Here is a 13,261-nt window from a genome sequence, read left to right on the forward strand (position 1 = left end):
TGGATATTGTCCGCCACAACCACAAATAACTAACAAAGTTCTGAAATTTGTTGCTGTTGTTGTTGCCTTAGTGACATGGCACATACAAAATGATGATGATGATGTCCTCAGGCTTAATGGCACATACCCACGGCGGGGGATGGCACATACGTAACTAGGAATAGTCTTCTTCCTCCTCCGTCCGATTCCACTAGTTTATATTGGGCCACTATTTCTTATAAGTGTCCTCCACAAGTTCCTGTCCTCAATTGTATCCCCTCACGATTGTTTACGAAGAAAGGAACAAACTGACCCACTCTCAGTTAACAACTCACTGTTGTAAAATTGACCGTGAAAGAAGGCAGCCGAAAAAGGGAAGAGAGAAAGAGGCGGCGTAGTGGACAGCTCCGGAATAATTTATACCCAGCCTAAATTTCTTTAATGTGCACTGATATTGTCCAGCACACTGGCGTTCTGTGAAGCCAAGAATTCGACACGAGTAAACGATTCGTGTGTGACATGTGCTGGCGCACTTTTATTTCACCGTCGCATCACACATCGGTTCAGTGCGAAGCGAGACAAAAATCAACAACAATAACAAGAAAAGAACGCGATTGCGTTTATAATTTATATAAGATAGACACACGTGAAATTCCCACACACACGGCACATTTGATCAACGGGCGCAAAAGATGTACAAGGACGGGTGGGAAGGGTGGACAGGTGCGAAGTGATCGCAGGCAAGCTTGTGAAAACGCGGAAATTAAATATTCATAACTTGAAAGGAAGAAAACAGCACCGGGATGTGCTTGGATGCGAGGTATGCATACGTTGAAATTAGGGAGTTTTAGCGGACCGTTATTGCGTAATAACGCAGTGACGTACACGATTACTGAGTGTGCTATGTAATAGGGGCATACATTAGTCATCCCTCGTTCCTAAAGTAACAATGCATGCATCGCACAACATTATTGCGCAATTACGTTGCTCTAAAACTCCCTATTAAATAAGAGCCGTATGTACAAACATCACACAACGCTCACGCGCAGCGTTAACTTGGCACTGCAATCCAAAGCCGTCTCGCGCAGCGAGAGTGCAGGCTTTCTGATTCCTCTTTTTGTATTTTTGTTTGTCTTTTTTTCTAGAATTATCACGCATATGAATAAATACACAAAGCGAAAACTTGTCGAACCTGCAACAAGGCTAGTTTAGTTTGCTTTTTCTTTTGCTCAATCCAGCTCCGCTGCATTTCAGTTTGGTAATATGTATTGTCATCACCGATGCCACACCAGAATTTTATTCGCGTCACAAATGCACACCCTTTAATATTTTTTTTTCTCTGATCTCGTACGACAGGTTAAGTAGTGATTCTACACGTCTATGCCCATGTCATTTTGCCTTACTCTGGTGCCGCTAATGTGACGCTGTGATACGCGGGCTCGAGACTGAGAAAGACGTCAAGGTAGTAACGATGTGTTTGTAATTCGGCAAACTCATGCGCTGGTAACAAGCACTCCTGCGTTGTCGGCATACATACATTCCAAGCGGGCACCAGTGCCGAAGTATGCCCGATAGCACCTCGCGACCGAGCTCAGGAAATTTAAATAAGAATGCCCTTTAGGACACCTACGATGCCAGTAAAGTCATCTGTAAGTGCGCTAATCCCTTCCTGACATGAAGTACAGTCTCACCACTTGGACAATAAATAAGCCTACGCATTCACTCACAAGTCTAAACTTGCATCATCTCACAAGTAGACAGCCTAACTTCTCGCGCGATGTGGTGTACATAAATAGAAGAACGGTGACCTCGTAAGTCACCGTGTGAGTGCATGAAGACGACTTGCATCTAAGCGTTCGATGGTGACAGTGTCGATGAGGAAGAATGGCTGGCGGAGTGCTATAAGCAGCGGGAAAGGGTCGAGCGGTGGGAAAGACATCGTTAACAAGAAATAAACAGAAATAAAAGGAAACTCTAAACTATAACTGCTGTCCCACAGAGCGTCAGTGGCAGGTGCAGTGGCTGGGTGGGCAGTATCCCCTGTGGCAGTTGTCCCAACACCACTTGTCCAGTCCTGGGACCCGCTTCCACAAGCCCACGCCCTTGCATCCTCCGATGACTTCCTTGGCGCCGCTGGGCTTGTAGGCTGGACCTCCTCCCTTGACGAAGGGCGGCTTGGTCTTGGTCTCCTTCGGTGGCGCGGCTGTCCACTTGTGCTTCGGCGAGTACCTCTTGGGGTGCATGGTCCGCGGGAACTCAGTCGTCGTCTTCTCGGGTACTTCCTCGGGGTAGCCCTGGGTAGCGGCACCATCATGTCCACCGTGGTGACCGTGGCCTCCATCATCGGATCCTCCTTCGTACTCTGGTTTGCTGGGGTACACTGGCCTGGGATCGATGGGTCCGGGAGCTGGCTTGGTGGTTCCTTCGACCTCGTGGTACGGGCGGCGGGGGGGAGCAGTCTTCCAGGGGTAGCCTCCGTGTGGCGGTTGCTTCTTGGGGGTGACGGGAACCTTGGGGCCACCCTTGACCCACCAGGGCACCTGGGGTGTTGCGGGCCGCTTCGTGACTGGTGGACGAGGCTCGGCAGGAACCTCACCGGCGCCGACGTCGAATCCACCTTCTCCGCCCTCTCCCTCCACGAGGTCGTCCTTGATGGCGATGTCGGCGCAGCCTCGGAAAGTCTCCTGAGGACCACAGCCTACGGCGCTGGATCCGTTTGCGCAGCGACCCCAGTTGTTGCCTATTGGAGAAGAAAAGAAAAGTTACAAGCTTTTCTCCACTCCTGAGGTCATCATCATCATCATCACTCCTGGGCACGCCGCAGTGTCCTCATCAACTTCCGCGTGGCGTATATGTTAGGTTATTCTTATTCCTTGTCTCGAGCTTTCTATACACTATGTAAGCACTACAAATTAAATTTAGCCTCACAGTGACTGTGCCTTTCTTTTCTCATAACTGAAAAAACTGCATAAATCGGTTAGCTGAGCGGAAAGGCCGAGTCACTTTTTTAGCAGCATGGTGAAAATCTTTCTTGACAAGCTTACAAGCAGTCGATGTGGCAAGCGTTATTTACGCATTGTACTCTCGGAGAAATAATTTGCAATGGCTTGCAACAAACCATTCATCAGGGAACTTATCTGTGGCTCGTCTATCTGTACAGACTTTTTTGTATTAGGGTAAGCTTCGAATGTAAACTTGTATACTCTGTATACTATCATTTATAAACTTCTCAGTTTAATTGAAAACGGCAAGCCGATTGCCAGATGGATATGTCTAATATAAACTCTGTTATCTCTGCAGTGGGGTCATTAGACGAAGGGCATTCGTACCTGCGGTGTATGTCCACTGGAAGACGCACTGGCTGCAGGTCATGTCGTCGGGCAGCTTGAGCCTCAGGTTGAAGTCGCGGCGGCCGTCGATCATGTAGCGCGTGCTTCCGGTCGGGTCGTCGGCCATGGTCAGCGGGTGCTGGGCCATGCATTCGTCGGTGGCCGCCACCTTGGGGTTGTTCACGGGACACAGCCGGAACTCGAAGTAGCCCCGGTGGTTGGCGGTCAGCTGCACTGAAGCCTTCATCACCTGCGAGGCGACGAAATTGAAGGCAAAGAATAGGTCATTGAATCTCCAGCAGTATCGCACTATGGAGTACATGGTAGAAGAGAGGGTGACAGATGGTTTCTTGACGCTAAAAAAAGTGAACAAGAGAGGGGATAGTTTCATGGTACTTGCCAACGTTTCGACAAGTCCTTCGACAAGTGAAGCCCTCTTGTCGAAACGTTGGCAAGCACCTGAGGCTTTATCTTCGCTTGTTGACTTTTTGAGTATCGCATTATGGTATTTTATCCGTCTCTTTTCTCTCAATAACCGTCAATAGCGCATAAAGCTAGAGGCTGATAGCTGAAACAGCTCAGATTTCGTTGAAACAATATTGCAGGGTTGTAAACAGGCCTGGGAGGCGGTGTCCTCTTGTGGAGGACCGCAAAACTATCACTATATATCCGTTGTCAGCGGTACGGTGGAAAGTACGACAGCTTTTTTCTTTTTACAATCGCGTCTTCAGTTTAATTTCTCTGTTACCGTTTTTCTGATCAGCGACATCATGGTGTTTTTGTGCGTGTGTGTGTGTGTGATCAGTTACCATGCCACATAGGTTTCACATAATGCTTCATTGAGCATTCTAATAAAGGCCTCCTAGGCGTCGCCTCATTACTCGCTGGACCCGCTGGACCGTTGTGTGCGCCTGCCTCTGGCACAGTACAAGCGGCAGTGAAGCCAGACAGGAAAAGTTTCGAGATCTCTCTCGCCTGATTGAAATGTCTATAGCTGCGTTGAAAACGTCGCGGTGTTCTGAGTTCAAATCAAGCAGCTACGTACATCTCCCCTCTTGTAGCGCCGTACGATGATGCCCTTGGCGTACTTGCCACCGGCCTCGTTGTTACGTGGCTGCGGTTGATGCCACGGGTCTCCACAGACACCGCATTTGCCGCCGTTTCGCTGCCAGTGCACCTGGGGAAAGGCAAAAAACGAAATGTAGAAAACACTTCTTACCCTTCTTACCCATGTCCGGCAAAAGAAGCGATTAAGTTTACGTGAGAACCCCGATGCCGTTATGTGCATGCATTCTAGGCGCGCTGTAGACTGGCACAAAAAAAATGGATTGCACCTTGAGCTATAGTGTACAGTCGGGGACAAAAGTCTCCGGACCACGTGTTCCTCCAACGAAGCCGATAGCTCTGCTATTAGTCGGCGGCTGGAGACCACACTTGTGGACGTAAAAGTTAAATTATTGTTCTTTCATCTCCACAAGTGCGCTCTCCAGCCGCTGTCTGATAGTAGAGCTACAAGCTTCGTTTGAGGAACACGTGGTCCGGAGACTTTTGTCCCCGACTGTACATACAACGTTCTTGAAGAGGCACCACAGGGCTCGAAGAAATTTACAGAGCGCTGTCATAAACCGACGCAGACGAGCTCTTGCCACTTTTTTCCATGTTTGTCTCCAGTTTCAAGAATATTGATTCAGCAGCTTCTACAATTTGCACTGCCTTCCTAGCTATGCTTTATCATTTTATTGTTGTCATACTGACAGTATCATGATTTTAGGAGATCACAGGGGTGCTTCAGAGACGCCAACAGGATATACTCAAGTGCGCATTGAAAGGGCTGCGTAAATTTTTCCCAGTCATAAACTGAATTAGTCGTCGTCATGATCATAAACAAAGCTAGTTTCAACTTCCTTCTGAGAGTGCTGCAGAACTGTGTTATTAGTAATAAGGGTGCCCAGCGCTGCAGGAACATGGCGCGAGAACAGGGATGCTAGATCACTTGTGCCTGGTTCAGCTCGCGCTGGTCATCCCTTATTATGATTCACCGACTAATCCAATCCGCCGCAGTTTGTAATAAGCGTAATCCACATGCTGGAACGACCACTCTCACTCCCTTGGCCCGGCTGTCTGCCTCCCATAGCCTTTTCTCATTCTGACCCTCTCCTGTCAGTACAGGGATTCTGCCAATGCTCTTGCATTCCAGGCGACTCCGCTACTCATCAGACGTCTTTTGCAAGTACACCCTGTCCTAAGTGACAGAGGAAACGCGTCAGTGTATTCTTACCGAGTAGCCTCCGCAGAAGAGTTCGTTGTCGTTGTAGTTTGGCGGCGTTTTGAAGCCGAACCTCCACATGGAAGACCTGGAAGGCGGCTCCATGAGCCTCCCGTGACCCTCCGCTGGACTGGCGTTCCAGGCGAGACAGGCCAGGAGCGCCAAGGCGAGACCCGGCAGGCTCAACCTCCACGACGATGACTGTGCCATTGTACTCTGCGAATGCAAGGCGAGAGAAAAGGAGAAAAATTTGAGACAGGTCCGCAGGTGTGCTTGCCCTGGTATACCGGCTGTCCTGGTATTTTGATTGCACCCCATATACGTTACAACAAACATCAGTGGTATCGCTGAAATACATGTAAGTATTCGTGTTTGCATTTCATTGGAATTAGCAATCAAACATATATTGTTCAGAGATATAACTTTTTTCATTGGTGCGTACAACATTACCGGAACAAAAGTCTCCGCAAGCGGCAACCAAAGCCGACAGCAGCCGGAGACTCTAGACCTCACAGGTGAAGGAGAAAGTCGGACTCAAAGGCGCTAATTCGTGGAAGTGAAATAAGATGGCCGCTGGCAGACCTATCATCTGTGCGCCTAGATCGCTCAGCGAGCGGCCTAGACAGTTTTGTCCGTAATGCTGCTAGATACGCTGTAGTCATAGTTGATTTAGCAGCAAAAGCCAACTTAGGCACACATGTCTGTCCTGGACTCACGACCGGCCTCGGGGCCGATTTTTCGCCACTTCAACCGGAAGGCAAAACAGGACCCCCTCTTTCACGGCCATCGGCAGGCATATACGTGTAATGATGAGCGCTGGAAGCCATTGAACTTGCACGAGTAGCGACCGGGAGATGAGCGCTCCCAATTATATGCTGCACAACCGAGCATCGACCGCAAGTGGACATAACGACGTATAAGGGAGAGAGGACCAGGGAAGGAGAGGAGAGGGTTGACAATGTAAAAGGGTCGCCCCGGAAACCGGTCCAGCGTGGATAGTATGCGCATCATCATCATCATCATCTCACGGAGCCCTTACATGCGCACAAATTCTCTTTTTTTTATCTTTGGACGGCTCCTCCGAGCGAGTAATTTGATCGCCCCTCACTCCTTTAGGCCGTGCGCGATGATGCTGCTCCATTCGTCACCATTACAGCGCGTTGCCCGTCGGCCGCTTCCAATCCGAATGTCCGCGCTATGCTGTTCCTCTGGCAGGGACACACTCGTTTTCGGTGTCCCAGGCTATGCTTATAATCTTCCCCTGCCTCGCAATCGCTTCTTCTTCTTCTTCCGCGTTCTATCACGTGACTTCTCGCGCTTTCTCTTTTTGTCTTGCAACCTTCGCATGTTCACGCACAAGCAATAAGCGAACACTCGCGTGTGTTTCGTCTACTAATAGGCCGCCGTGCGGAGATCGGATGCAATTATGCTCCGCGCTACACGAATTACGAGCGTTCCGTTCCGTGCGTGCATTACGTATGAGCAGCGCGCGTAGTTCTCTGTGGGCGTGACGAGCGTAATCTGCGCGGCCGCTGTATTTGGCGTGTACGTTCGTGCGTGAGTAGAGCCCCCCCCCCCCCCCCTCCCCCGCGGGGTCTTTCTCGTACACCGTTCCTTCCGCGTGACGAATAGACCGGGAGCAAGCAAGAGAAGCGTTGCGCTTGAACTTGAACGGCCATGACTACGACCGCTGCAGCCACTGATCACTGAGGCTTTACTCTAATGCGCGCTGACGATTCGCGTATAGTGGCGCTCGTTAGGTGTACATCGCTGCGGCGACGCCGCGGGAGGATGTTTATCTTTGGTCAATCATGGTCGGGTACCCCTCGGGCGACGAATCCGCCACCCCCCAATCGCTTTCGCCCGCATGATTTTTGTTTGTTTGTTTGTGTTTTTGCGCACGCGCTTCCAGGCGTGCAGCCTAGGAAATAGATGAGCTCTAGAAGATGCGAGCGTGTAGATATGTAGGCGCGACGCGAAAGCCTAGTGGAGTCTTTGAGTCGTTATGTATGGTGTGTGTACGCGAGAGGCTTGTGTACTTGCGATGAGTGTCTGCCGAATGCATCCGAATGGTTCTGTGAACGTCAAAGAGCTTCCGCCTCTGCATTTAGTCAAATGACTCGCTGGGTGGCGTCGCACTCGCAATGACACTCCCTACCACGTTATCTCTCTACATTTCGTTTCGGGATCCCGCGTTTCTTCGACTGTGGCCACGAAGGGAACGACGCCCTGATTAGATTAATGGTATTCAGTGCGCGCCTTTCTCCCTCTAGGTGGTGAGAACTCATCAGAATCTTCCTTTGGATCGCATATCTATATAACGACGGCGTTTCCTAGCAGTGCATTGCTGTTCATGCCCCCGGCAGCGATTAGTATGCGGCGACGACGTTAGAGACCGCGCAGGGCGCATGTTCGGTTGTACAAGTTAGCCGCGGGGTATTCGTGTTCGTTCCTCCGGCAGCGTCAAACCGCGTGGTTTCGTGTTCGTTGAACCCAGATTTGACGCTTGATGCGAGCTCCCACGCAATGACGGAATGCAGTCGCATCACGAAAAGTGAAACTGCTTTCATGTTGAGAGGTCGGGTGAAAGTTAAAACCGGTCCCTGTTTACGCCCAGGAGTGTTTACGTAAATAAACTTAAGGATAGGAGACGACAGGTTAAGTGGAGCGAGGCCCCGGAGCTTTTACCTGCTTGCTGGGATTACATAATAACGGATCAACATTAAAACTACGAGAAGTGACGGATATCCTGGCAGGAGAATTATGGGGTTCTTCCGTTTCTCTAATGGACGCGGAGTGTATATGAAACGTAAACCATTACTGACACTAGACGATACCGTGCGCACCTGATTTACATGCTCGTCTCAGGGCAGGTTTAACTGCGTGTCATTCGCTGTTAGGCCTAGGGTTAAGAGCTTGGCGCGTCAGATGCCTCACGAGCATTAGGCGTGTTCCTTTTGACTTTATATGTGGTTAGTAGGGGTCACTCATTCGGGCTCACAGACCACTTGCACACACGATCAAGTAAGGGAACTACACAGGCTTCTGTGTTCCTACTTTTGGCGTCCTTGGGTTCAGATCATCTGGTTGTAGGAATAAACAGTCAGAACCGAACCTACGGCTCATGTCTAACCACTTCATTCTCCATTATTTGCTAATAACTGAAGGTGTTCACTATAGACGGCTCGCACCGATGCCATAGCGGCCAGTGGTGGGCCAGGAACTCGATGAAATTCTGTTGTAGGCTTATTTAACCCGCTTGTTATCACATGCTTCGGTGCGCACTGTAGAAGCTGCGCGTAGCTAACGTCGGTGACGTCACGAGCAAGGCGCCTTTGTATATTCAGCATACACCGATGTCCCAATGGCGGATTTTTTATTATGCATTACGTGCATAAGTATGCATTACGTGCATAGCTGAAGCCGCGCGCTGTACCGCAAAATGGGGCCCGTGACGTCACTTCGAACACTGACGCAAACACGGCTCCTTTCGTTTCGACGGCTACCGTGACAACCGGCTTACATTAAATCTTTCTCTGGCAACGCAGCGGGTAAATTAAATTTAGAAGCCGAGTGAATGACTGGTTCAACGCCCGTCACGGCCACACAACTCTAGGAAGTAACGGAAACATTCCCTTTTTTTCTTTTGCCAACTTTCACCACGTACTCGCATCGCTGCATAAGTTTTCCTTTCACGGGGCGAACCTTCCCTTTCCATTTTTTTTACCATAACTTTTCTCTCTCTCTCTTTCTCTCTCTCTCTCTTTCAGTACCCCTCATCTCTCCGCACGGCTGTGGATGTTTCTATTTCGGTGTGCGCTGCTCTTACCTTCCGTATTTAAACTGCTTTTATGCGCCGTGTACATACACACCCGCTTTTATTACTTTTTTTTTTACTTTGAGAGCGTTATCCAACACCGGCTCGCCACTTGTCGTAACCCGACACAAATGAGACCGCGGAACAACTAACTGGCACGCTCTGCTGGTTCTCGGACGACGCGTCATCGGGCTCAATTGTCATGTAAAACACATCAAGTAAAAAAAGAGAAAAGAAGCAGGACTAAAGGTATGGAGGAAAGAACGAGCGACAACAACAACCGCAGCGTAGAAAGAGAGAGAGAGAGAGAAAGAGGGGGGGGGGGGGGGGAGATAAAGAAATCCACAGCGCAACGCAGGCGCGCATGCGCACACGGATTCACGCACCCATCCGGATTCGTCCCACACTGTTTCACGTGTATAGGATGTGTGGTCCGGCGCTCTATAGCGGCAGCTTTTTCCGCTGGCTTTTGTTAGTTTGCTCTGCCTTGTCATGCCATCTTGTATTATCTTCTATTGTTGTTTTTTTTTCTTGTTTCGGAAAGATTGTGAGAGACGGACGCGTGCGATCCGCATTTCTCCTCCGTGTTTTCAGCCCGGCGTGAGAAAGAGGTCTCGGTCCCGTTCCAGCGGTCTCCCTGGTCAAAATTGCCCTGTCCCTGCGTCTACTATCGGGGTCGTCTTTATAGCCACTCGCTTTCATTAGATGCACAGACAGCCGATACCTATATGCTCTAATGTGCAATGTGTACCACTTCCAGTGCTATCTATCGAATGGCGTAGTTCTCTATGCCGGGCCTCAACCTTAGTTTTAGCCTTACTGCTTAGTACTCTTTGATTCACGGCAAACACTTCACGCGCTATATATCGATTGTTCGCACGACCAAACTGCACCGCTTTTTAATTGCATGCATCGCGTCGGATAACAAATCGTCTCCGAATACGTAATAAATGCTGCATAGCCGCCGAGCTTAGTTGACCCTGAGCACATAGACTGGTAGCGTACTTTGGCACACGTTAAGATTACTGAAAATTAAGGGCGCGTATAAACATGTTTAAGTTGCTCCTCACTGACAGTCGAGATCAGCCGTAAGAACTGCATAACTATTTCTACAAGCGATCAGTTAGGCATACTGCGGTGATGCGTAATTTGCTACTTGCGCTGTAGAGAACGAAAACTATTTGGAAACGGGGTATCAATTCAGGACTTTACAATTCCCTCACAGGCGTTGTACGCAAGGCGATATACAGGCTTTAAGATGCACACTTTTATTACAATAGTCCATATGAGTGCCCATGTGTGTACAGGACTACAGAGTCTGTTACAAAGTTGGGAGAAACTTGCTCCTGCATACTATCCTCTCAAGTTTGACTTATTTAGTGCAAACGCTGCACTTTTCAAAGTACTCAAGTAATTTTATAGTGAATGCAGTGGGAGACTAATTATAAGCACCTCTGTAATGCAGCTAGCAAAGACTGGCCTTAATGTGAGACAACTTTCTCACTGTGACGTCCTCGAAAGATAATGTCGTTTCTGACCGCAAAAACCGAACAGACAACCATTTATTTTTCGCTAAGACCATTGTGACCTGTCTTCGCTGTAGCGTTTCACATATTTCTGCCTTGAAATAAAAATTACAGACGGAAAAAGCTGCAGAAAAAGTACATGAAGTGCAACTTGAGAAAATCGCAGTCGCCTTTCGCTTCGCAGAGGTTACAGACAGCGCAGCTTTGTACAAAAGCCATATTAACTGGCAACAACACGTACGCATGTTAGCCGTCTTAATACCACTGCAACAGCGAGGAATGCATGAAATACATCGCGCGGCCAACAGGGAATACAAAATACTTCCAAGTGCTGCACTTTTGAGACCACCTACGTGGCTCTGAGCTCATTCCGATCGGCGCGTGAAGCACTGTACGTGCTAGCGAATACATAATATGCCAGGTTCCAAGCAAGGGCTTCTATAAAGGGGTCACTGACTCGTCAGTAATCATCGATCACCGTAATGCTCCTCGGCAGCTTACATCTGGCAGTTTTCGAGAGCTTTGCTTGAATGCTTCGCTTACGTTGTTTTATTTATCTGGTCCTCTCTGTGCGGAAGGTAGACGCCGTTCCATGGTTTTGCCGTAAAGCTACTGGGAGACCATTTCGCTAAGGTAGAGAGAGAGAGAGAGAGAGAGAGAAAGAGTGGTGGGGGAGAGAGTGAGCGAAACTTGCCGCCTATGGCAGCCTTGTATGGGCATTAGAGTCATTACGGGCGGTGCCCTGCTCCCCGTGAAAAGGCTGAAAGTGATTTAGGATCCTCTAATGACGATGCAGGGAAAATCGCTTTAGATAACATGCTGTGCGGTTCGACCAAAAACTGCTGGCAGCAGGCGCTGAATTTCCTCTTTTGTGAGAGTCGGGAAAATGGTGGAATTGGATTTAGCGCTCACAGGTAGGAAAAAAAAATGCGAATGAGCTTTACATGCACGATTGGGAAAGATTGCAATTGGAATGTATACGGCGTTCACTCAATATGGCAGGAACTGGCAACGTTTACGCTGCTTCGTTGAGACAGGTACTGTTGGTGGTCACCTCCCGGATGCCGTGGGTGTGTACTCCTCATTCTTATAGGACTAAGAAACATGGCAACTTTTCAAAAAGCCCCCCCCCCCCCCCCCCCCCCCCCCCCCCCCCCCCCCCGGCCTCGGTATGGGGCTTGGAAAAGCGAAACTCTTGAAGCATCAGCCAGAAGAGGAGTTTAAATTTGTTGCCTCTTACAAGGCAGACGCGAGTTAAATTGGGAATTCAGAACGAAGGTTAGTACATCCAAATAAAGCACATGGATACTCGTCTTGGCATTGACCATGTCTAGTGTTGCACCGTACAGGCTATTTGAATCCCGGTTGAAGGGTCAAACACACCACGCCTGCTTATCTGTACGACCCTAGATCACATGAGCTTAATGAATTAAAATAGGTTACATACTGATACATCTCCAGCTTCTATAGTTCGCATGATATTTCGCTCGCCCGGGCTCATATTAATAGCATCAAGGCAGGTAACTCAGCAAGTTAGTAAACATTCATTACGAATAACACATGCGCTACAAACACAGCCACAAGGGCGAACACAGCGCTCTGTTACCCTTTGCGTCTGTGTTTGTAGCGCTTGTGTTATTCACAATGCTAATATTAAGTTGTGCGTACTCATACGGGCCAAGTTTCGAATGCAACTTAGCATGATGGAGTGGATTCATGAATTGAGCCTCATTTTGGTAAAGCTTAAACGAAGAAGTGACTGATGGTCGGGGGTCGAAAGCAGATATTCTCCGCTTGGCAAAAAGCAAGAGGCTCACCTCACACGACAGCACCGCTCTTCCTGCGAGTCCAACCTCTCAACGGCAGCTAACCGAGGCGTAAAAACACTGCTGATATAGACCAACAAAACTGAGGCGCGGTGACGGGGGTCGCTGCTGTCGTATACGTTCGGTGCGTGCGTGTTTGGGAAGGACGCGAATGTGCCGATATCCACGGTGGTGCTTCCCTCTTGACACCTCTCGGTGACGTCGTTGCCCGGCCAACATCCTGCCCCGAGAGGGCGGGGCTGGCGTCCGGAGCGCAGTAACGCGCGGCACGCACAAAGGTGGATTGCGCCGGGCGGCACGCGTCACAGCCCGCCATATAGGCCGCGGATGTCCTCGTCAAACGTCCAAAGTTCGCGCCACCTTTACGACCTCGCCTCAGGAATAAAGCGTCATACGAACGATCCCATCACCCTTCCCCTTTGCTCTCTCCTCCTCCTTTTTTTCCCTTCCGCCCTTGCCTCTTTGCGTGACATGTGTATATTTACTCTGATACGCTCACTTTCGCCTCCCGTGAGCCT

At 49.4% G+C, this 13,261-nt stretch overlaps 1 protein-coding gene across 1 annotated transcript; it reads right to left on the reverse strand.

Annotated features, from left to right (window-relative positions):
* Positions 1–486: 486 nt before the first annotated feature.
* On the reverse strand, positions 487–12,942 carry LOC149331679 (uncharacterized). Its single transcript, XM_089555549.1, has 5 exons — positions 12,735–12,942; positions 5,587–5,790; positions 4,354–4,485; positions 3,309–3,558; positions 487–2,719 (listed from the first exon to the last, which is right to left on the reverse strand). The coding sequence occupies exons 2-5, from the start codon at positions 5,782–5,784 to the stop codon at positions 1,983–1,985; spliced, it is 1,317 nt and encodes a 438-aa protein (XP_089411675.1). The 5' UTR covers positions 5,785–5,790; positions 12,735–12,942; the 3' UTR covers positions 487–1,982.
* Positions 12,943–13,261: the final 319 nt, after the last annotated feature.

This window comes from Amblyomma mixtum, chromosome 8, assembly GCF_055824585.1.
Source record: "Amblyomma mixtum isolate Tamu chromosome 8, ASM5582458v1, whole genome shotgun sequence".
Classification (NCBI taxonomy): Eukaryota; Metazoa; Arthropoda; class Arachnida; order Ixodida; family Ixodidae; genus Amblyomma; species Amblyomma mixtum.

What these genes read in the sequence shown, in the direction of transcription:
- LOC149331679 (XM_089555549.1), bottom strand. Translation starts at nt 5,784, where the DNA reads ATGGCACAGTCATCGTCGTGGAGGTTGAGCCTGCCGGGTCTCGCCTTG. An exon ending in TCTTCTGCGGAGGCTACTCG is followed by an intron (nt 4,486 to 5,586) that starts GTAAGAATACAC and finishes GCCTTTCCCCAG; the next exon opens with GTGCACTGGCAGCGAAACGG. An exon ending in CCAGTGGACATACACCGCAG is followed by an intron (nt 2,720 to 3,308) that starts GTACGAATGCCC and finishes CTTCTCCAATAG; the next exon opens with GCAACAACTGGGGTCGCTGC.